Consider the following 24,866-nt stretch of genomic DNA (forward strand, 5'->3'; position numbering starts at 1 on the left):
TTTTGGTTCCCTTCTCTTGAACTGGCTCGCTTGTTCTTTTCTTGGTTGTTTCTTTTGGTTTACCAATTACCAGAGGAGCATCCTTTTGTGGAGGTGGTGACGCAGGGATACTTGCGTCAGTTGAGTTTGATGATGAGTATGTGGTGATTTTGGCTTTCCCTTTTCCTTTGTCTCGTGCCATAACCAATCTTAGAAACAAATTAGGCCGAAATGACAGAGAGAACTGAGATTATAAATTCAGTGATGTGAGCAGCCAATATATATATATTTATATATATAATCAATTTAAGCATATCAACATCCATTTTTTACAACAGAGCGCAATGAAAAAATTAGAACAGACAGCAAGAAAAAAAAAATTCGAGTGCTTACGAATCCATGGCAGTCGATTTATTATTATATACCACATTTCACGAAATGTTAATGCCCAAAAAAAATTAACAACAGAGCGCTAAAACAGAGCAAACAACCGAGAGCAAATAAAAGAAATATCAGCACATTACGAAAGCAGAACAAACAGGCATAGAAGAATATGAAACACGATTCCATTAAAGGTTTAGACTTTATACCTGAAATATACTGAAACAGAGTGTGCGAATCGACAAAGAAAAATAACCAACAGCAAATGATTTCTTTCGGCAGATTCAGTGAAATAAAGGAAACGAAAAATTTCGGGGATTTTCTTTCTGTAAATAATCGATTTAATCGATTTACTGCCAAAGGGTTTCGGAAGTATTTGAGAACGATGAAGGGAGACGATGGCTTGGAATGGTGCGACCGAAATGGGTTTGCAAGTGGAGAGAGAAATGCAGCCGTTCGTGTTCTGAGATACGAAACGACGGAAAGAGGAGTTTTGAATTTTAAAAACTGAAAAGACACAACTGTAGGTTTTTGCAGGGAATAGGTAGTGTGTAGCAGAGGAGAGACGGCGAGAAGACTGATGGTTCAGAAGAAAAATTTAATCCTGCGCAAATCAAAGTGTTAAAAAGTCCATTTTGCCCTTAAATACATAATGATGCAATACTTTAAGTAGAGGGGTATTTAAGTCATATGGGCTTTAAACATGCAGAATAGGCGCTTCGAAAAAAAAAAATAATTTTAGAGTTTTAGAGCAATCAGACCTGACTTCCAGTTTGCCAACGAAAAAGTAGGAGCAGTGGTAAAGCGTTTAGCAAACAAGAAAATTAGCAAACGGATTAGTATGCCACTGAGAGCAAATTCGCAGACATCGCTCATATCCGATATAACCTTAATTTTTCAAATTGCACCAAAAATATCAGAATGCATTTTCAACACTGCAAATCAGCATATATCACTTCATTTTCATATGGAAACATGAGAATACATCAAAACTTAATCAAAAGCATCAATCATACCAAGTTCTCTTCTTATTTTGCAAAAAATTTCCTCACTAAGTGGCTTTGTGAAAATGTCAGCAAGCTGTTTTTCAGAAGGGACAAATTCGATTTGAATATCACCATTTTGAACATGATCCCTAATAAAATGATGTCTAATTTCAATATGCTTGCTTCTAGAGTGTTGAACAGGATTTTTTGATAGGTTTATAGCACTAGTATTGTCACATCTTATGGGAATGTGATCAAATTTAATTTCAAAGTCTTCAAGCTGTTGTTTCATCCACAAAATCATGCAACACAACTTCCAAATGCAATATATTCAGCTTCCGCAGAGAAAGTGCAATGAAGTTTGCTTTTCTTGTGCCATGAAACTAATGCATGACCTAGAAATTGACAAGTTCCAAGTGCTTTTTCTGTCTAATCTACTACCAAAGAAAATCTGAATCACTATAACCAATAAGATCAAATGATTCACATTTTGGATACCATAAGCCAATGTTGTGAGTGCCAATGAGGTACTTAAAAATTCTCTTAACTGCTACAAAATGAGATTCTTTTGGACATGACTGAAATCTTGCACATAAACATACACTAAAATGAATATCTGGTCTAGATGCTGTTAAGTAGAGTAAAGAACCAATCATACCTCTATAAAATTTGTTATCTACCTCTTTCATCTTTCTCCAATTTAATTGTTGAGCTCATGGGAGTTCCAATACTCTTCATATCCTCCATTTTGAACTTCTTTAGCATATCCTTTATATACTTGGACTGATTTATAAAAATTCCATCTTTCATTTGCTTAATTTGCAATCCAAGGAAGAAAGTAAGTTCACCCATCATACTCATTTCAAATTCACTTTTCATCATGTTGGAAAATTTCTTACAAAGAGAATGGTTAGTGGCACCAAAAATAATATCATCTACATAAATTTGCACAATAAGCATGTCTTTTCCAATTTTCTTAATGAAAAGAGTAGTATCCACTTTTCCTCTTTTAAAATCATTTTGAAGCAAGAATTTACTAAGTCTCTCATACCATGCTCTAGGAGCTTGCTTTAAACCATAGAGAGCTTTAGTAAGCTTGTAAACATGATTTGGAAAGTGAGGGTCTTCAAAACCAGGAGGTTGAGCTACATAAACTTCTTCATCAATGTATCCATTTAAAAATGCACTTTTAACATCCATTTGATAAAGCATGAAATTCTTAAAACAAGCAAATGCACACAACATTCTAATAGCTTCAATTCTAGCAACCGGAGCAAAGGTTTCATCAAAATCAATACCTTCCTCTTGGTTGTATCCTTGAGCTACTAGTCTAGCTTTATTTCTAACTACATGTCCTTTTTCATCCATCTTATTCCTAAATACCCATTTAGTTCCAATAACAGTGTGCTTTTTAGGTTTAGGAACAAGTGTCCAAACTTTGTTTCTTTCAAACTGATTTAATTCCTCTTGCATAGCAAAAGGCCAATTTTCATCATTTTGAGCATCATCATATGTTTTGGGTTCAAATTGAGAAACAAAAGCAACATTACCAAAATATCTTCTAAGTTGAGCTCTTGTCATCATTCTTTGTGATGGACTATCAAGAATGTCATCTTTGGAATGATTTCTATGGTACCTCCATTCTTGTGGAATATCTTGATGTTGAGGTTCCTCAATTTGTAGTTCTTCCACATTTGGTTGGGAGTCTTCTTGAATTTCAATATTTGTGGAGCAAGGGAGTTCTTCTTCTTTATCATTTTGATCATCCTCCACTTGTTCTTTTGATTCAAGCTCATCATTATTCGAATTCTTTGAATTTAGAATCTGCTCAAATTCATCATCACAAGAATCTTTCCTTTGCAAGGAAGTGTTAGCATCATCAAAAAGTATATGCATTGATTCTTCCATGGTCAATGTTTTTCTATTGAAGATCCTATATGCTTTGCTATTTGTTGAATACCCTAGAAATATTCCTTCACAAGATTTAGCATCAAATTTCTTGAGATTGCTGTCTTTGTTATTCAAAATGTAACATTTGCAACCAAAGACATGAAAATATGCAATATTGGGTTTTCTTCCTTTCCAAAGTTCATAAGGAGTTTTCTTTAAAATAGCTCTAATGGAAACTCTGTTTAAAATGTAGCATGTTGTATTTACAGCTTCTGCCCAGAAATATTTTGGTAAACTGTTTTCATTCAGCATTGTTCTTGCCATTTCTTGCAAAGATCTATTTTTCCTTTCAACAACTCCATTTTGTTGTGGAGTTCTAGGAGCTGAAAATGTATGATAAATACCATTTTGAGAGCAGAAATTTTCAAACAAATTATTTTCAAATTCTTTTCCATGATCACTCCTCAAAGATGTAATGCAATATCCTTTTTCATTTTGAGTTCTTTTGCAAAAAGCTTCAAATATATCAAAGGTTTCATCTTTATGAGCAAGAAAGAAAGTCCATGTGAATCTTGAAAAATCATCAACAATAACAAATGCATATGCCTTGCCTCCTAGACTTCTAGGTGTGATTGGACCAAAAAGATCAAGATGCAACAATTCCAATGGTCTAGACGTAGTTACAACATTTTTTGATTTAAAAGATGATTTTGTATGCTTACCAAGTGCACAAGCTTTGCATTGAAATTCTTTTTCAAATCTTAACTTTGGAAGTCCTCTAACAAGGTTCTTTCTAGAGAGTTTAGCAAGTGTACTCATGCTAGCATGTCCTAATTTTCTATGCCATAACCATGCACTATCATCTGAAGTCATAAAACATGTTTCACAATTTTCTTCAAGACTTGTTAAATCAAGTAAGTAAATATTATCTATTCTAGCACCAGCAAACATAACATTATTTCCATGAATCTCACAATGTGAAGAAGTAAAAATGACTTTAAAACCATTATCACATAATTGACTAACACTTAAAAGATTATACTTTAATCCTTGAACTAATGCAACGTTCTCAATGCAAGGATTTTTACCAATAGTTCCACATCCAACAATTTTAGCTTTGCTTTTATCACCAAATTTCACATAACCTTCTTCTTTCAAGGTAAGAGAGGAAAACTTGCCTTTATTTCCTGTCATGTGCCTAGAGCAGCCACTATCAATGTACCAATGTTCTGTTTCCAGCATACTCCTTAGGCGGACACTGAAATCGCTTAAGCGTTCTTAGGTACCCAAGCAACTTTGGGTCCTTGAATGTTAGTAACATTAGGTAGGGTTCCTTTAGGCACCCATACTTTCTTTGCCTTAAAGGTTCCTTTCCTAATAGGGCAAGCATTAATCATATGACCATTGTGATTGCAATAAAAGCATGTAATACTCGGTTGAGAAAAGGATGTAGCTTTAACAAAAAATTGTTTGTATTTTCCATACTTCATAAATCCATCATATCCAATTCCAGATTTTTTATTTGTAAATCTTTGATTCCCAAGAAGTATATCAAGTGTTTCTTTTCCTTTTGTAAATTTAGATAAATCTCTTGTCAAAGATTCAACTTTTTCCTCAAGAATTCTGTTTTTCTCAAGAAGTTGTTCACATACTTCTTTTGATCTTTGAAGCTCATCATTAACTTCCTTAAATAATTTTATTTGAGATTTATAAAATTCATTTTCCTTTGAAACCATACTCAATGAAATATTTTCTGATCTTAAAGCACAATTTTCATGAACTAAAATTTTGCATTTCTTTTTAAAAGTTCTATACTTATCATATGTCTTCACAAATGCAAGTTCTAATTCATCAACATTAGAAAGTTCAAGATTTACCTCATTTTCACTATCTTCGATGTGTGAGCTTTCACCTTTTTCTTCAATTGCCATCATACAAGTGTTTGCAGCCTCTTTGTCACTTGTTTCATCATTTGATGAAGAATCACTGTCACTCCAAGTTGCTGCCATTGCCTTTTTGCTTTTGTCCTTTCTAAACTTATTTTTCTTCTTCAATGTAGGACATTTTGGCTTAATGTGGCCTGGTTTGTTACACTCATAACAAACTATTTCACTTGAATGATTTGGAGTCTTTGGAGCATATTTCTTTGTGAACTTCTTGTATTTGCTTCCACCTTTTCTAAATGCTCTTTTGAATCTTTTGACTATCATAGCCATGTCTTCATCATCATCACTTGAAGCACTTGAATCATCACTTGAACCAGCTTTAAGAGCAACATTTTTCTTTTTCTCATCTGCTTTTTTGGATATGAAAGCTATCCCTTTCTTTTTCTTTTGATCACCTTCATTCTCATCTTTCTTATAAATCATCTCATGTGCAATGAGAGAACCAATCAGATCATCATAGGTGTATTTTCCAAATCCTTGGTGTCTTGAATAACAATGGTCTTTGCTTCCCACGTCTTTGGAAGAGACCTCGAATTTTCTTTACAAGTTCTTGTTCTTCAAATCTCTTTCCAAGAGCTTTAAGTAGATTTACAAGGTCTCAGAACTGTACTCATTTCAAGCAATAGTTTCACCTGTGTTTCATCTCAAATAATTCATAATCACGGATGAGGAGGTTTGCCTTTGACTCTTTTACCACATCAGTTCCTTCATATGTGACTTCAAGTTTGTCCCATATCTCTTTGCGGTTTGACATCCTGACATCCTGAAACACGATTATACTCATTAATATCAAGAGCACAATGAAGAATATTAATAGCCTTGGCATTTGTAGAAATTTTCTTCCAATCATTATCATCAAATTCAACTTCAGCTTTAGGAATTTGTACAGTTCCTTCACTGGTTTTATAAGGAATATAAGGACCATCTTTAACTATTCTCCAAGCATCAATGTCAACAGATTGTATAAAGTTTCTCATTCTAGTTTTCCAAAAGGAGTAATTTGTGCCATTAAAAAGTGGTGGTCTAGTGATGGAATAACCTTCACTAAGGGCGGTGTATACCAGCAGAATTTCTAGATGAACTAGCCATGTGTGTGGATCACTCTAAGGGGTTTAATCCTCAAGCAAGAGAGACAAGCTCTGATATCAAATTGATGTCCCAAATTATGTCCAAGAGGGAGGTGAATTGGACTTTAAAAATAATTTTCGGTTCTTGCTCAAAACCTTTGAAAATTGCAGCTAGGTTCAACTAAATTAACTAATGTGAGAAATGAACAATATAGATCTATTGACAAGTTGACTCAAGGTTAAGCTATATGCAATCAGTATACTGATATAACAGACTATATAAGCATTCAGTAAATATATCAGTAATCTGAATACGTTTTCAATACAGCAACCAGAGCAGTATACCAATATCCTATCTGACAGCACAACAGATAACCAGCAGACTATATCAGATATCAACAAATCAGCAGCAAAAGCAGATTTAGCAGTAAACTGTTTTTCTCAGACAGCAGCAAGATCAACAGCAAATGATATCAATTTTCATATCAGCAAAAGTATATCAATCATAAAGCTAAATTGCAAAAATGTAAAGAGCAAGGGTTGAGAAAATGAACACTGGAATTTTTATAGTGGTTCGGCTTTAACTAGCCTACATCCACTCTCTCAAAGATCCCACTTTGAGTCTTCACTCCACTATTCTTCTCTTTTCAAGGCAAGAGACAAAGCCCTTTACAAATCTTCTCAACAAAGCTTTTACAAGTAGCTTCACACTTCTACCAAGTGTTATCCCAAACACTTATCACAACCAAGCTTCAATAGGTGCTTGAATAACCTCTCACAAATGATAATAATGTGTTTAAAAACTCACTCTCACTCAATTACAACAGAATCTATAAAGAAGAGTCGAGTAAATAAGCCAATGATGAGCAATAAATCACTTTGAGCACTTTGAATGAAAGCTTTAAAGATTTTGAACAGTAGAGGGACTTTCATTAAGTGCAAAATGGCCAAAGGAAGGTGTATTTATAGATTTGGAACGTTTTTTACCGCAGAACTCATTTGAGCGTTCTGAATACGAATTTCAAGAAAATAGCCGTTATTTTGTCGTTTTCTGCGATGTTGTGCAGAGTTGAAACAGTTAGCGTACTTGAGAAAATAGCAAACCAGTTAGCATACTAAAATAAGTAGCAAACCAGTTAGCATACCAGGAAAACTTTTTCTGCATAACTTTCAAAACTATAACACTTTACACCAAATCATAGTTAAACATTTTTTAGGCCAATAATCATGATGTTTCAAAGAAAAATCATTTGAGGGATTGAAAATAAGGATCATTGACTTTTACTCCTCAATTCTTTTCACAAGTAATCCTAAGAAATAAAACTAACTCTAATACTATATGTACCTTCAATTCTGATTTCCAATACAGCCTTGGAAGGTAACATTTTCTTCTTTTATCTCTTTTGCTTCGTCTTGTGTTATCCTTAGAATGTCATCCTTTCTTCATAAGCACGAATCTATCATGAAATCCTTTTATCCTTTTTCTTTGAGATACACAACACTTAAAAACAATGTTAGTTTGATTCTAGTTGAGTTTTGGTATCATCAAAATCTATGCTCCTTTGAGCTTGTGGGGTCAACAGAATGGAATGCCCCTATCTTGTAGAGAAGGTCAAAATCTTCTTCTGCAAGAAATAGCCAAAATAATTAGTTATGGCAAGAAAGATAAAGAGATTCCTCCAGTGGAAAGTAGTCTTTTCCCAGCCCAAAAAAGTAAACGAGAGAAAAATAAAGGTATTGTGATAAGACATCAATAGCCGGAGGCTAGAGAGGCCTCCTCCTCCAGCAGCTACTTAATGTGTAGTTAATATCTTTATTTCCTGGTAGACGATGCTTGATAACTCGTCGATCATTATCCAACTCAAAATTGGCTGCAGAAAATCAGTACTGGAAAAGAAGGGATTTAGATCACTGATTCCTCGTTTTACCGCCCGCACAAAAATCATATAGTAAATGCCATGCACATTTACCTTCATAAGAGAACAAGTCAATAAAGTATACATTTGCATTACCATGCTTTGCAAATCCTCGACTTTCACATCGATGTGGGTAAGCCCTGAAATAGAACCAGACATAATTTCTTCAAAGTGCAGTGCTCTGGTCACAAGCTTTTGCAGAAGATTGAGAAGCATTCTATTGTAATCCATCTTGTACGTGATGTACTTTCTGAAACTCTGAAATAACATATCAAATTATTCTCAAGCCATTGTCAGAAATGAAACCGACCATTATGTTAGGGCAGGCATGAGGCTAGAAAATACATCATAAAGCTGATTTACTCATGGTTAAATTAAGCATTGCTTATAAAACGATTAAGTACAGGAACTCTTCAGCAATCAAATGAAAATTTACTATACAACAGTTTTAAATGTGATGATACTTCAATTGTATCTACTGGCCAGGTGCAGTAGGAAACAAAAGTTAAAAACTGTGCCTGAGAATTTAAGATTTGAGTGAATAAGTAGACTCAACAGTTTAGGCATGAGGAAATGTCAAAAATAGGAAATCAGAGAACCAAAGATGTGGTAGTTTGACATCAAGCACCATAATTTCAAAATCTGAAGTGGGCTCTTTTCACTTTCTATTTTCTTCCTCTTCTATGACAAATATATGGGCTTTGAATGATTGTTCAGATATAGAGGCATTAGTATAATGGAGGAACAGACAGCATTGTAGAGAAGGTCTATGAGAAAATTAGTTAAGTTTCTTAGTATATACCTTTTGCAGGGCTCTTGGAACCCCGTATTTTGCGTTGAAATGAAGGAATTTAGCAAAACACGTATTGCCATCGTGCCATGTCCACATCTTCTTCTGTAATATGCTGTCTGAGGTGCATTCAGGCATGTGCTTCAGACATCCTTATCATTGATTCTATGTGTCTCAGTGCAATAGGGACTCCTTGTCCATGCTGCACAGGCACAACAAAAGAGAGGCATATATGATGAGATCACACTACCTTAATGTTATTCAGAGAATGAGAAACAATAGACCTCACTGAAGATTCTTTCCGCACTTCAGCATAGACTTGTGTTAGTTTTTCGATATCAGAATCATGCAAACTTGGGAATACATTCAACTTAGCATAAGCTGTGTATTTCTTCAGCAACTTTTGGGAGAGAATCTGAAAGAAGCAAAAAACTTTTCATGATTAAACACCTAAAGAAACAATGTCAAACAACATTAGCAGACACCAAATAAAAGACCAGTAGGATCTAGCAGAGGCCTGATTATCATCCTGAGACTCGCTCGGGGACCGAACCGATCATCTATATTAGTAAGCTTTGGTTGCGACTTGAAATGACTATCAACTACAACCTTGGCAAGCATCTCATCTGCAACAGGATCAACCACGTCCTGCAATTAATTTGCTTCTCTGTTAGTATCATGTGAACAAAGAATGACCGAGTTTGAAGAAGAATCACCTTAACAACACAGTATGTCAAAACGAGAAATGATGGGATCAGTCAACTCAACATTTTGTGAAAATGCTTTTGAGGAATCATATTTGCGAATGGGCACAAGTATTGTATTAAAATCATGAGTCCTAACATTTGATATGTTATCAAAAATGTAAACGTTTGGAAGGTTTGATTGATAAGCAGCCAAATGAATGAATAAGATGTCTTTATTAACTTGCATACCTTCCTCCAATAGGATTTGCAGCAGCAATGACAGAACAGCGAGCCTGGAGAGAAGTAACGAACTAAGAATCCCTGCCTTTGATATGCTGATACTTTGCTGCTCCATGGCCTCATGGATACTCACTCCGTTCATAAGTAGAAATTTTATTCCTCATAATAAGGATAATAATAAGGATTACTTTCCACCATATAAACAAACCTTTCCTTACCTGTCCTGATCATTCATCTTGTCAAACTCATCAACAAGACAGATCCCTTTCTCAGCTAAAACAAGGGCCCCACTTTCCAGGGTCCACTCACTTGTCACCGGGTCCATGTGCACTGCTGCTGTTAGACCGACAGCTGAAGCTCTCTTACCGGTAGCATACAGCCCTCTGCCCAGTCTTTCAGCATAGCTTAAAAAAAATATCCTAGATTAAATGCTGCATCACCATTACAATGCCAATTAAATCACTTTATACCTGCTCAGGGTAGCTCTTACTTCAAAACTTGAGATTTTGCAGTGCCTGGATCACCTAGGAGAAGTACATTGATGTCCCCGAGGAGTCAGTGCTTCCCATCAACATTTTTCTCCTGGCCTCCGAACATGGCAAGAGCTGTTGCAGTTTTTATATTTTAATGGCCACAGATTGAAGGCACAATTGATTTGATAATCTGAGAATTTAGTTGACAAGAATATTCAGATATAGGCATTTTATGATGATACAACAGAAACATGAATGACAAAGACATGTCACAAGTAACAAACATTTTCTTCTATTCTTGGATCTTTAGCAAGCTTTTCAATTTCTTCCTTATCCTCCTAGGTAAGTTTGTAAGCAGAAAATAGGTCCTGCTTCTTCGTTACATAATTTGCTTCGATGACAGTAGCAAAGACAGGAAACCCACTCTTTGTGTTTAAAGATAAGTCAAAGTTCTTTGCATGTATGCCAGTGACCTCCCGAAATATATCACAACAAAAATAACACAGAAAATGAGGAAGTAATTATCAAGAAAACAAAGAAACAAGCAAGCCTAAGAAAAGGATTCTATGATCTCTTCCCCAGGGCGAGCACAATCAATCAAATCATTTAACAGTATCACTTCTTTGTATCTCGGAAGAAGACCAGCAGGCACAATCTTAAAATCACAGTTTCCAATTGTTCAGGGTCTGGGCTCTGGGGGAATGAAAATAGGAAAACTGAGACTACTGCAACAGGTAAAGAGAAGTGGAAAAGATGGAAAAAGATACCTCACCTGCTCAATATTAATAGAGAATGGTCTTTTTGACTGGCATTCAGCGCAAGAACCAACCTTGACTTCAGAATACTAATTCTAAAAGAACAGTCCCAAAATTGCTCCACACCTGTTGCAATCATATATTACCTGCTATGTCACAATCCAAATTATGGGTCGGACTAGTCAGCATAAAGCTCTCAAAGTCCGTAGTAAGCCTACTTATTCCTAACCCAACTATGAAGCCCATCACTGTAGTCCAATTTTAAGAAAATAAACGGACAGCGTCTGACTATAAATTGAACTATACAATGGTGAGTTTTTAGCTCACCCAACCTATAAATACAAAATATATCAAATTTGTTAGCTAAGCTCACCCTTACTATCCTCAGTCATTCACAAATTAATCAAACGGAAGCTCAGCTCCCCCATAAAAAATGATCTGTCACGACCCAACCGGCACACCTCATCTCTGGTAACCCACTCTCTAAGTGTTCCTTGGACTCGATACATCTCAAACTCACCTTCATCACCATCTTCATCCTGCACATAAATGCCCTCGGTAATGACTAATGAGATTGATTTCTAAACACTTTATTTATCATGAACAAGCAAATGCTTTACATAACCTATGAAAAGAGAGAGAGAAGATTAAAAGTGATTAGAGTTTGTCACCTCATAAGGATAATCATCTGTTTGATCAGCCATGGGCACATGCACCCTTGAATGTCCCCATTGTGATCTTCCAGATGAGCTTTGCATATCATCATAGCTTCTTTGAGAAGCTGGCAGCCTGAAATCAGCTCTATACCTCTTTGAAGGCCTGTAGTTATCATCAGTATCTGCAACCAAAATACCAAGAATCAACCAATATAACATTCTGAATTTACTTTTTCAAACCAATTTACCAAACAAACAATAACACTGATTTTGAGCCAACACAAGCCTGAAATCTAATTGTCGAAAGCCAAATTGGAATGCATTAACTGTAACATAATTTTGCACTGGCATACTCTTTTCTATCTCAAAAGGATCCAACTGCCAAATAGGCTGGTGTAAAGAACTAATGTAACATGCATATTCTGAAGTTAGAGAGTGGGCTTAAAATCCAATAATACAATTCTCTCATTGTAAAGATCAAAAGGTACAAGATTAATCAGGATTTAAAAGTAGATTATGATGGACTAGCGTAAATGTCAGGAAATAGACCTTTAAAGGACAATTTATATTGATATTTAAGAATTTGTGAAACAAAATGACTTCATACTTTTGAAGCATAACGTGAAGGAGTAAATTAATTGGGAGTAGGAATTGAGGAAACGAGCATAATTAGGAAATGGCAGGAGGTAGAGAATAGCAGCAAGATTGAAGAAAGAAAGTGCCATGGTCATGGAGGAATTGAGGAAGCTTGCGGTTGGCGAGGTGGGCGTGTCACCTCCCAAATATTGCTACCTAAATATCCAACAAATTTTTCAAGAGTTTCTGCCCAACTGAGAGAGAGTTGTGGACGTAAACCAACTCCATGGGGACGTGAGACCTGATGACCGAAGCAACCAGTAGTGGAGCATGAAGAGTGGGACGTAAAGGTTGGCTGCATGTGCATGAGAATGAGCCAATGGGAGTGCACCATGAGGACCAAGGCAACTAAGTGGAGAGCATGTGAAGCGGCAAGTGGAGCCAGCACATTTACTTGCATGGGAAAGAAGCCAAGCCATGCAACGTCAACTAAGAAGTGCAGCCCATGTGGGGTATATGGGCCAGCCGAATGGAACCAACACATGGCGCCAGAAATACTGCTTGCCCAATTCATATCCAACGGCTGGAAATGAGGTGGCACAAGCGGCAGCCTCCCCTTGTCCATCACGCCATTTCTCCCTTCCCTATGATTATTTTATTGATGTAATTTGAATTGTTTTAAATTCAGCCACATGATGGGCATCATTAGGGCAGCCACTTCATTTGTATAAATAGGGGACTTGGTCCCATTTTCTGCATAGAGAGTTTATACACTTGTAAGTGAGTTTGAGAGAAAGTTATACTTGTAAGTGTACAGCCGATTCAAGCAATACAAGTTTCCTTGCATCAATTTCTCTTCTTCTACCTTTCTTTACGTGTGCATAGTTATGCATGGCTGTTGTTTTTCTTTTGGTTGCTTGAGTTTGTGATTCGGCCATTGTGAGTTTCATTAAGGGACTTTGTTGCCGTGGGATCAAGGGACATTGAGAGGCTGACTTGTGTGAGCAAGAGCCGCACGTTGAAGGGTTTTGGGTTAGCAAACAATTTCAGCGTGACAGGCGTCACGGGCATCAAGCTCCAAATCAGCAGCCCTCCGATCCTGCATAATCTGGTCCATATCCCTTTCATCCTCCAGGGAGTCATCTAATCCCACCGAATCATACTAGTCGTGTTCATCCATCCTCCGATAGTCACTGCGTTTCATTTATTATCAATTAATATCAGTCATGAATATGCACAAGCACATTGTGTATAAATCAATTAATGACTCACTCCATGAAATTATCGTTGTATAGGTCCTTTCCTTCTTCCTCCTCCTCAGGTTCCTCGGATTCGTCTCAGATAATTTCAGAGTCGACGGGGGTCTCATCATCGTAGGTCAAGTTCACGGAGGTCTGGCTGGTGTTGGGAGGGAGCTGAGCCTGATCTGTGTTCATGCCAGCAGAGGTGGGAGAATCAGGAGCGGACGGTGGATTTCCTGAATTAGCAGAAGCCATTTCATTTGAGTTTATGGCGCGGCTGTGTTTGTCCTTTAGGTTGTGGTCTTGCTTAGGGCACACACTGCATTGTCACCCGCTGCTCATCCTGGAGATGGGATCAGAGCGGTCCTTAGACTTGGCGGGAAGTTTTGGTAACAATTCTACTGACGCGGCTCTTTGTACCTCTCCACGTGGCCACCCCAACTCAAAATAATATTCTATCCTGATTGCGGGATTGTGCTTGACCTGGTTTCAGCCCAAGGGCGCAGGCCCAGTTACGCATATATCCTGAACCCTAACCCGTTTGGACCAACCTACTCATAATTTCCAAACAAATATTTATGGTTTAAAAACAAATTATTATTAAAAAGAACAATTATATGAGCGCATGATATTCTGTAATTAAATTTATGAGATTATTTTAAACATTGTTACATTTTTAATTTTAAACTGCCAGTATTTGTTTTTTTTTTTTATTTTAAGCCAACCTTTAATGGATATTTAATATTTTTCATTTTCTTATTTTTAGTTTGCATACCTACTCTTACTCGTTAGTGAAATTGTGGATGATTACTGTTATCAATTATAATCCCTCAATTTTCATGTAAGTTAAAAAAACATAATAATAATAATAATAATAATAATAATAATTATTATTATTATTATTATTATTATTATTATATATTGCATTCAAATTCTAATAACTCTTTTTTTTTTTTTTTGAAAAAGAACCCTTTTAATAATTTTTAAAATACAAAAAAATTGACAACAAATAGTTAGTAGACAAACAATTAACTTATATTATATGGTAAAAAAAAAAAAAACCGGTACTGCAATCGGACTTAATTTTATTACACTGGTTTTTTTCACCTGATGTACATGCATCTTGCTTAACAGTGAGGATTCAAAGGGCCCGTTATGGAAATTGGATCCTCCATTCAAAAGTAGCAGAGAAATCCGGCCCAATCTTTGCATTTTATTTGCAGAGAATTCACCGTCCACTGCGAGCAGAAAATGACTGATCGGTAGCTCACAAAAAAAAAAAAAAAAAATTGCAGCAATTAAAGGCTTCTTTCAAGCATCTCTTGAAACCTCTTGAATGATTCCAGCTTCTGCAAACGTATCTGCTTGTGAAATCTCATAATGAACAAGTCCGCAACATGATCAATTTCATCTTCCAAGCTGAAATCTTCTCCTTCCTCTTTGGAATTCTTCACCAAATCGATGATGGAACCTCCTGGGTCATTGAAATCTTCTTCATCAAATAGCGAGTGCGTGAGGTCAGGGTACTTATCATCATCATTAACATCATCGATCTCGTCTGCTAACTGGATGCAACTCGAATGCGATTCTTCGGCCAAGGCATTATTGTAAAGAACAATAGCCTTGCTTTGGTCCTCATTGTCATCTTGGCTCTCCCTTTCGCTCTGGCCAAGAATGTTATGAATTTTGTTAGATATTGAACTCAACAAAACCTTTTTGCACTTCACCAAAGAAAACATGATCAAACGAGCCTTGATTGCGCTGGTTTTGCTCTTGATAGCCATGGTCCTGGCCTTTGCAATGCAGCTCAGCAATGAAACCATCCTCTTCAACTTCAAGATGAAGAAAGCTTTGTTCTTCATGTTTGAAATTTTGAAAGATTGAAAAACACAACTAACAGACTTAACAGAAGAAGAGAACCGTGATTTGGATCCAAGAACTGAAGAATGTAAGGGCAGGGCTTAGCATGAGGATATGCAGAAGCCCTTGAGATCGTTTATATAGAGAAGAGAAAGCTCTGCTTTTTGTTGCTTTTGTTCTGTACTTTCGGGAGTGGGATGAAAGTGGGTGATAAAGAAGCAGAAAGGAAAGCTTCATAGGTTGGTAATCTACTCTTACCCAACCACGTATTGGCTGGGAAGCAACATAAAAATTTTGTTTTTAACAGAATTATTGGAGTATGGTTTGTTCGATGCCATGCAATAGGTGCAGTAAAAGGGGCTGCTTTTTAACTAAAAAAAGCAGTTGAATTGCAGTAATGAAAAAGGTCTTGATAAAGCAATTAGGCTTCTTGCCCATTTCAGCCTGTTTACAATTAGAGGCCCTTACCTTTAAGGGTTTATGCTTGACGTATTGACATAATAATTTCACAGGAAAATCTAGTATCGATACATCTTCCTTACCCAGAATTTTGATACACCCTGCTAGGTTATGTACCCAAGCCCGTTATGAATACCCAAAAAGAGGGGATGATGAGTAAAACCAGCATTGCTTTTTCCCTATGTACGATAGTGGATCAATTCATTGAATCAAGTTTTTGTTTTTTTGTTTTTTTTTTTTTTTTTTTTTTTGCAGTGGTTCAATTCAGCGAATAGTTTTGCAGTGACAAAGATTACCCTAGGCTTATTTTATTGGATACATCACATGCATTTGGCGGTGTAATATTTAGCAACTCTTCAAAGAAGTTTCTTAAAAGCTTAAAGATGAAAGGGAGCATCAAACTTGCCAAGGAACGTGCAGCTCTCCATTCTCCAATAGGGAGAAGACAAAAAGGGGGAGGGTTAGAGGAAGAACACTGTGTCTAATCTAAAACTAAACAAAGCTCCATTTATGTGAATCTGTGTTAGATTAAAAAAAGGAAAGATAAAGTTGGCATCTTTGCAAGCTCCTTTTGGTTGTCACTCACAGAAAGCAGCATGGCTATACTAATCTCATAATGCAAGTTGACGTCAACTTTTTTTTATTTGTCTATTTCAGAGAATTATGAGATAACTTGTCCAATTAAATTCTCCATATTGCCAGTGTGGGAACAGGGAAATGGTTGTATTAGTCGATTAGATTCTTCATAAATAAACCTGCCATATATAACCTTTTGTCTCATTTCTGAACAATACATGGATGACCCTGGTCCAACAAGCGAAGTTGGTCTCTCTGGTCTAAAACCAAACGCAATCAATTCATTTCGTCAAAGATTCCGCAAACTAATGAATAAAAATGGATCGCTAACTAAAAAAATAATCTAGAAGGGGAGAAACGTCATTGGCAGAGTTGACTTGTATCCTCCTGTTATCGTTCATGGGGGGTTGTTAAAGAAGGGGAAAACCCTATCCCAGTACAGAGTGGGGCACGGTGACTGTTGACTCTGGGCGTGGATTTAATGCTCAACTTGCGTGTTAAAATGAGATACAATTTTATTGGGTTTGGAATTGACATTGTTTCGTTTTATTGAGACCAAATCTCGTTGGTAGATCTCTGAGATGGCCGAGCGGCAATCTTCTCTTTTCGATCCCCTTTGTCATTGCTGTTGCAATGGGAGTGAATATCCAAAAAAAACAAAAATAGTGAAAATGAGTGTTTGATGTCTAAATTTAAATTTTATATATTAAATATTTAAATTAATTTATATAAATTATTTTTTTAATATGTATTACATGCTATTTTTTTACTTGTATTTGTAATTTATTTTTTAATATATAATTTTAAAAATTTTCATATTAATGATCTAATTAATTTTAAAATATTTTGAATTTTTTTTATTTTCTTGAGAATTATTATATTGTATAAAAAAACAAAATAAGTATAAACTAATGAACGCTATAAATATATATATATATAATCCTAACAAAAACACAATAATATAGTGTTCTAATATTGGTTCACATTTCTTTTTGTTATTTATATTTATATTTGATTTTATAATTATAAATAAATATTTTAAATTATAATAAAATTTGATTAAGTAGAATTTAAATACAAATAGTACTAAATATATTTTTATTTTTATTTTTAATTAATTTGATTAATATAATATAACTTATATTTCTTTTAAAATATATTTATAAGAAACAAAAATAATTCTATCATCTCTTATGATACTATAATTAACATAAATAATTAAAAATATTTTTATGTATTATATATATATATATATATATATATATATATATATATATATATGTGTGTGTGTGTGTGTGTGTGGGGATTAAATTAACAAAATTTATTTGATTTAAAATAACTTGTCTAATTAAATTAAAATATTAAATTAAGATATAGTTCATATAATTATATTTTAATAAAATTAATAATTTTACTTTATTTGTTTTAGTTTTAGAATATTTTTGTTTTATTTTTTAACTAAATTTAGTTTTTCATTATCATAATATATACTAAATTATTATGAATATTAGTATAAAAAATTACAATGGATATCTTTATCTATCCCATTATTATAATTATATTATATATTTATTTTAATTTTAATAATTTATAATTACAGCATTAAAATTAATTTCAATTTAATTAATTTAAAGTTTTAATAATAAAAATTAGATTAAAATGTTAGTTTTTAATTGATATATAGTTTCAACATTTTAAAATTAATTTCCACATTTCTATAAAATGTGTAACTGAACCAGTGAGGTGTTTATACGTTTTAATTATATAATTCACAAACAATTATTAAAAAAAGGTGAAAAATATGATGAGTATATATATATATATATATGATATTTCTTTCAGCCCCTGCCTTGTCCATAGTGAATAAGCTAGTGATCCATCTATTCAAGCATGTTTGAGGATGTTTGGTATTATTGTTAGAATTATTATTCAGAAAATTACTCTGAACACATAATAATTTGCTTAATATAGTGACTTATTAATTTCTTATTAGTAAAAATATATTTTTCATTAAATTCAATATTTAAATTTATAAGGGATTAATTTAAATAAATATATAAGTATATAAGGCTAATATGTTTTTCTATATAAAACATATAACTTTTCCTTTAGTACTATCACATACATAGAATTTTAAATCTATCAATGTAATGACAAGTGGACATTTTTATAAAACATATATTTTGGTTGTTAGGACACATTCCCTTTTTTCAATGTATGTAAATATGAAACAGCAGCATGTTTTATCTTTACATTCTCCTTTTGCGTCGCTATTATTTATCACACCTTAAAAATATATGGTAAAATTCAACCGCTCTTGCAATGAAATTTTATATAACTTTTATAGAATTGGTTTTTCAACAATAATACATCATAACCAAATTTATATATATATAATTCCTATTTAATTTTATTTTTAATTTAATTACTCAATTAAAATACAAAATTCAATCCTTAATTAACTTTCGTCTTCCGACTAATTCAAATAATGATAAATTATTTATATATTTTTTTAATGATTATAATGTATAATTATTATTTAATTTAATTTTTTAATTATGATTCAAATTTTACTCTTAATTAATTTGACCTTAAATTTTAAATAATAAAAAATATTATTATCATCCAATTTCTCTATTAATTCATTTAATTTGAATAATTTTTAAGTTCAATTAATTATAGCCAACTAATTAATTTATATCTCAATTAATTTAAAAAAAAAAACCTTATTAATTATTTTCATAGATAAATTAATATAAAAAATTATCATATTCCGTCTCCTTGTGTTATTATATATGACAACTAAGCAAGAAATCAATATTATTAAATACCATTCAAAATTTTATTTTAATTAATTTATTTTAATAATTTCAAGTAGATTTAGTTATAGCTAGCTAGGTAGCTTAAATTGGATCGTTTAAAGAAATTTACATTGTATTTATACACTGCTTAATTTTCAATCGTAACTCAAAATAGAAAGCTCTTGTATTCCTAATGAACAGTATAATACGCGGTTCCCATTTAATTTTAATTTAACTTCCTAAATTCAAATATGACTTTCTCAATTAACTTGACTTTTCAAGTCAAAATAATGATAATTTTTATTTAACTACTCAATACAATCCAAATTTCACTTATTCATTAACCTTCTCCGCTCTAAATAATAATGATAAATTATCATGTATTTTCTTAAGTACTTGTAATATATAATTATAGCAAATTAATTAATTTACAACTCAATTAATAAAAAATAAAAATTATATATTACTGTGCATAACACTGTTAATTGACCCTCTGATTAATTGGACTTCTTTTTTATTACGGTAGATTCGCCTCTGATTTTCAAAGGGATTAAGGATGATAAAAACTAAAATAATAATATAAATTTAATTTAATATTCCGTTTCATTTAAGACTCCAAGACCCGTAACCTTTATTTTAGAAGAATTCGTTTGTATCGTAGATTAATCTGATTACCATTGCTAAAAAGCTGACATCATACGGAATACATAGAAATTGCCAATAAACTAGTGACGTTAACTAAGATAACGGCAACCCCTCTCTAGTTACCCTCCCTCAACGCTACCCACGCGGACCGTAACCATAACATGCTGTCTCTGTTGAGTACCAATGTGACCCTGGAATCTGTACCAATGGCCATGGACAAGGACCATGACCCACCGCGAAAGCTGGCAATGGAAAAGGCGGTGGAGGTAAAATGCAATTATAAGATTCTGGAGAAGGCGCGCTAACTCCTGGCAAAGGAGAGCGGATTTCATCCAGGGACGGATACAAGCACTTGTCTCGCGACGTAAGTTGCACTTGCAATGGTGGGTAATGGACTTTCTCTGGACAAAAATGAATTCTAGTTCTAGATGGAAAGTCTACTCTCGGAGCAGGGGAATCATCTCCGTTCTTCCCAGCCTTACCCTTCACCTTATAGGAAAAATTCAAGACCCCATTAGGCTTCCCATCACTAGTTCGAACCTGGTAACTGACAAACCTAACAGCGCCGTTGAACTCGTCGATCAAGTCCTTGAATGGAACGCGAACTTTCCCAATACATCTGTTGCGAAAGATTAAACCTGCGCAGCGTAATTTGAAGATGAGAAATAGATGATCGCCCTGATCAGGGAATGAGATGGATTTGAGATCAAATTGCATGGTGTGATTCCATTCGGGATTTCCGCCGCCTTCTCCGTCTTCTGAGGTCTTTTGGCTGTCGAGACATTGTTGCCGCTGGTTCTTCTTCTTCTTCTTCTTCGTTAATTCATCATTAGAAGCGTAGACCTCTGCATAGACCGATAGCTTCTGGAAGAAATTGAAGGCTTTGAGATCTCTGCAGGAAATTCGTGTGAGTTCCAGAGAGACCCACTCCATGATATAATATCAGTTGCTCTCAGAGAGCAAAAATGAGATGAAAAAAGGCCAAGGCTTAAACCAAGTCTCCAAAGAGACGCGTTATTGCGTGAGACAGAGACTCACATATGGAGCTTTCGTCAGAATTTATTTAGAAAATATGATCCTCTTGATCATGCTAATTACCCTAACAAACCAACTAGTGACCTAATTTTCCTGCATATAACTTTTTACATATGTTGCTTGACTTTAAATTAACAATTGTATGTTTTAACAGGATGTGAATTTTTTTTTTTTTTAGTTCAATTATCATGTTTGATTACTTTATTATATAAATACAAAGTGATATAAATTTTCATGATACAACTGTATTATAAATAAATAAACAGTAATAATGCTGTCTATATTATAAATACATAAATATTAATTAATTTTTTTTTCTCATGATAATGTATTTCACTCATTACTTTGATGGGGATTTTTTTTTAAGTGTATATATATATATATATATATATACACACACTCTTATATTATTTAGAATTAATTGATCCAATGCATGTGTTTTTTTTTTTTTTTTAATTATTAAATGCCTAGCAGTGATCTATAAAAATATGATTATAAATGCTTTTAAGAGATTGAGAGTGTTATAGTAAGTGGGCATCATTTCTGATTATAATTTATAGGTGATGAGGTTTTTTTTTTTTTTTAATAAATAAGATGAGTTTATATTTAATTGTTATGATATTAATAAATTTAGATGTTTGATAAATTAAAAAATAATATAAATATTTAATAAGTTGATCCCACATAATAAGATGTGCAATTGCCTTTGCCAATACTTTTTCCACCTCTCAGTTGGAGAAGGAAAGAGAAAATACTTTTATCATTCCATCCCTCTGTTAGACTAACAAAAGTATTCTGCCCCTCTTTTATGGACGAATCCATCTTTTTACATTTTAAAGCCAATCAATCCCTTCGTGCCAAGAGTAAAGAAAATATACTGTCCTGCAAAGAACTTACGCTTCTGCACTTTCAAAAATTTAAAGATTCCATTAATGTTGTACGCAACCCAAAAGCATGCAAATGCACCTATTGAGAATTTGAGATGCAATTGTCCACCAGCATTGACGCTTATGATCACAGACACCCTTGCATCTATAAATGTGGCATAGAACGGCAAGCCATTATATCCGGCTAACTTTTTGTTGCTTGAATATTTGGATAAAATTGCGTATTAATCGCTCATTGCCATAAATAAATTGATGTTTCAAGACTACATACTTGACAGCATGAAATTCATAAAAGAACATGATATGAACGAACACTAAACCAAATGTTCTCATTTGAGTCTTCAAGTGAGTTATTCTCTGCTTCTGTCACCGAGTTTTAGTCTTTTTCTGGCCTTGTACATGAAATGCTGCACAAATCTTCTTCCAACAACGGATACAAATAAGTGAGGGTATAACAACCCATGAGGCATTTGCACCAACATAGTATGCATAGTAGTAATAAGGACTTGCAGCATAGTTATCGCCCTCCAAGTAGGAAGTTATGAAATACACAGCAGTTCCATAGAGCTGCCCCAGAGAAATAGCAAACTGAAGTACGTAGCTATATGACTTCCCCATAGCAATTGCATATCTGCCAAGTGTCAACAACCAATTCTGCTATGAATAAAATGGTGGAGGAAGGTAAAATAATAATAGTCTAGTCTTATTTCATAAATAACACAAGGAAAATAAATCTTCTTGTTCTTGTAAATAAATCATACACTGCCAGAAGGCTAGCTGGACCCTCCAATACTGCAGTCAATCCTTCTACGGCAACTACTCCAGCATCCCTTGCTGCATATCTTGAATCACCTTTGCTGTATTCTTTCCCTGTCAGCAGTTATTGCGAGTATTATATGGTAACATCACCTCAACTGCCAAATACATTTAAGACAACAGAAAAAAGAAAAGTGCAGAAGTACTCACAAACTTCAGCCAGATAAAAAGGGGTCTTCTCCTTGTAAAACTCGGGAGAGAAAGCAAAATAACCTTCAAGAATTATGTGCGTGAGACCAGTGAAAGCCCACCAGCACATAAGCAATCTATCAATTTTTGCTGTTTTGGGTGACCCCCCTGGCACAAGAAGAACAAGCTAGCCCCAGTAAGATAATTAGATTAATTTTAAACAAACTAGTACAAGCTAGCCAACACGCTCAAGATAGAAAAGAAACGGGATTCAAGGAAAATTTAGCACCCTGCAAAGAGATGAATCCAGCAATAAAGCTTCCAAAGCAACTAGCAAGGACCAGATGCCAATGGGCATGATAAAGAAGATGATTGTCAGAGGATAAATTTTAATTCATCGAGTTCTGAAAATGAATTTATGCATTATCTCTGAATAATACCTGCATATCCAACTGCACATAAGGGGGAAAACACACATCACATCACATGTTTAAGCTTGCAACCAATTACGCTCACACAGTCACACATAGGAGGCGACAGAAATAAGATGTTACACTATGTTTGGGAGGAGGTTTTTGGGTTTGTAAATTAATTAGATTGTTTGGAATGAATTTAATGAAGACCTCCAAAAACCTCACCTTTATAACCCACTAAATTACTGAGTTGGGAAGGTTTTGACCTTCAATTACTTTATAAAACCTTTCCATTCAAACATACTAACAGTTGTCTCTTTCTAGTATGTGGGAGCATAAGCAGCAGAATGAGAATGCAAGCACAAATTGTGGAGGGATCTGGGATGAGAAGATACAACAGAAATGCAAGATTCTAATTCAAAGTGTACCAATAATGTGTTGCTTCTACTTATTGAACTCAATCAGAAACTTGTGGTAAAGATAAATAACAAAAATCGAAAGAGTCAATTGAAGTGGATCTGCAAGCATTTAGCTGAGCAGAAAACGCAGTTAAATTACCAGAAAGTACCCAGACGAGGGAGACGACGACAAGGGAAGAGATTCCATAGACGCTAAGGATGGTGGACTGAGAGAGGAGTACAGGTACGTAATCCGGCAGTTTCAGATCTCTCGGCACGTATGGATGCGGCTGCCCCTCCATTTTTTTCGTATCTCTTTTGGGTATTGCTTGTTGGGTTTCGATTTTCAATTTTAAATCGGGTGAGATTTAGATCCGCGTTATGCGCAACGTCCAGCTCATTCACTCTCCCCTCTACATTCAATTTTTTTTTCCCAAAACCGCAAATTTTCTTTTTAATCTATAGGCAAAAAAAAAAAAAAAAGTTGTCAATTAAGGATATAGAAAATATATTTTCTGTATGATGGAAAATTTTCTTAAAAAAAGTATGATAGAAAATTAAACTGTTATTTCCAAAATTGCATTCCTTTTGAATATATCAATACTTGTCCTTAATTCATCTTAATTTTATCTCCATTTTTAAAAGAATTTATTAGAGACTATTTTGTGAGATTTGGTTTTTTTTTTTTTTATAAGATTTGTTGTTTTTTTACATTGTTAGCTATTTTTGTTTTATTATTTAGGTAGATCTTAGAAGTAAAATAATTGTAAGTACAAATTTTCTCTTTATGAGTATTAAAATTAAATGATTTTTAAATTAAACTCGTATAAAGACTATTAAATTAAATATGGAGTAGATTAACACCAACTTAAAATATGTTTTTATTGAATATTTAACTCAAATATTTTGTTAAGCAGATTTTTTAAATGAAAATAATTATTATTATATTTTATATAAGTGACTTATCTTTATTTTTTTTTATATAAAATTGTATTAATATATATTGTTTACTTTAAATGTATATTATGTCTATTTAATAAAATTTTTATATTTCATTTTATCATGAAAAAGAAAATTAAACCGTTATAAATTTAAATAAATTATTGAAGAATAATTTAAATAGTGGTATTTGATAACAAAAATATTACACAAAAAAAAACTTAATGATTTAATTTTTAATATTTAATTTTATTAATAAATTAATTCACACATTTAAATAATCAATTTCTGTCGCTAAATTAAATGAAAAAAAAATTGCCCATAAT

At 33.8% G+C, this 24,866-nt stretch overlaps 3 protein-coding genes and 1 pseudogene across 3 annotated transcripts; all 4 read right to left on the reverse strand.

Annotated features, from left to right (window-relative positions):
* Window positions 1-7,846: 7,846 nt before the first annotated feature.
* On the reverse strand, window positions 7,847-13,889 carry LOC110638802 (DNA replication licensing factor MCM2-like; annotated as a pseudogene).
* Window positions 13,890-14,647: 758 nt separating this feature from the next.
* Window positions 14,648-15,971, reverse strand: LOC110638796 (uncharacterized). The gene has a single exon (XM_021789480.2). The coding sequence runs from the start codon at window positions 15,442-15,444 to the stop codon at window positions 14,881-14,883; it is 564 nt and encodes a 187-aa protein (XP_021645172.2). The 5' UTR covers window positions 15,445-15,971; the 3' UTR covers window positions 14,648-14,880.
* Window positions 15,972-19,936: 3,965 nt separating this feature from the next.
* LOC110638788 (protein SRC2 homolog) lies at window positions 19,937-21,075 on the reverse strand. Its single transcript, XM_021789469.2, has one exon. The coding sequence runs from the start codon at window positions 20,854-20,856 to the stop codon at window positions 20,059-20,061; it is 798 nt and encodes a 265-aa protein (XP_021645161.2). The 5' UTR covers window positions 20,857-21,075; the 3' UTR covers window positions 19,937-20,058.
* A 976-nt stretch (window positions 21,076-22,051) lies between these two features.
* Window positions 22,052-24,002, reverse strand: LOC110638791 (probable 3-beta-hydroxysteroid-Delta(8),Delta(7)-isomerase). The gene is made up of 4 exons (XM_021789473.2): window positions 23,762-24,002; window positions 22,812-22,958; window positions 22,607-22,715; window positions 22,052-22,476 (listed from the first exon to the last, which is right to left on the reverse strand). The coding sequence occupies exons 1-4, from the start codon at window positions 23,901-23,903 to the stop codon at window positions 22,212-22,214; spliced, it is 663 nt and encodes a 220-aa protein (XP_021645165.2). The 5' UTR covers window positions 23,904-24,002; the 3' UTR covers window positions 22,052-22,211.
* Window positions 24,003-24,866: the final 864 nt, after the last annotated feature.

The sequence above is a fragment of the Hevea brasiliensis genome, unplaced genomic scaffold (assembly GCF_030052815.1).
Source record: "Hevea brasiliensis isolate MT/VB/25A 57/8 unplaced genomic scaffold, ASM3005281v1 Scaf219, whole genome shotgun sequence".
Lineage (NCBI taxonomy): Eukaryota > Viridiplantae > Streptophyta > Magnoliopsida > Malpighiales > Euphorbiaceae > Hevea > Hevea brasiliensis.

Coding starts and splice junctions, on each gene's coding strand:
- LOC110638796 (XM_021789480.2), bottom strand. CDS start 15,444: ATGAAGAACAAAGCTTTCTTCATCTTGAAGTTGAAGAGGATGGTTTCA.
- LOC110638788 (XM_021789469.2), bottom strand. CDS start 20,856: ATGGAGTGGGTCTCTCTGGAACTCACACGAATTTCCTGCAGAGATCTC.
- LOC110638791 (XM_021789473.2), bottom strand. CDS start 23,903: ATGGAGGGGCAGCCGCATCCATACGTGCCGAGAGATCTGAAACTGCCG. Junction 22,959..23,761: donor CCTCGTCTGGGTACTTTCTG/GTAATTTAACTG, acceptor TTCTTGTGCCAG/GGGGGTCACCCAAAACAGCA. Junction 22,716..22,811: donor TTTTTATCTGGCTGAAGTTT/GTGAGTACTTCT, acceptor AACTGCTGACAG/GGAAAGAATACAGCAAAGGT.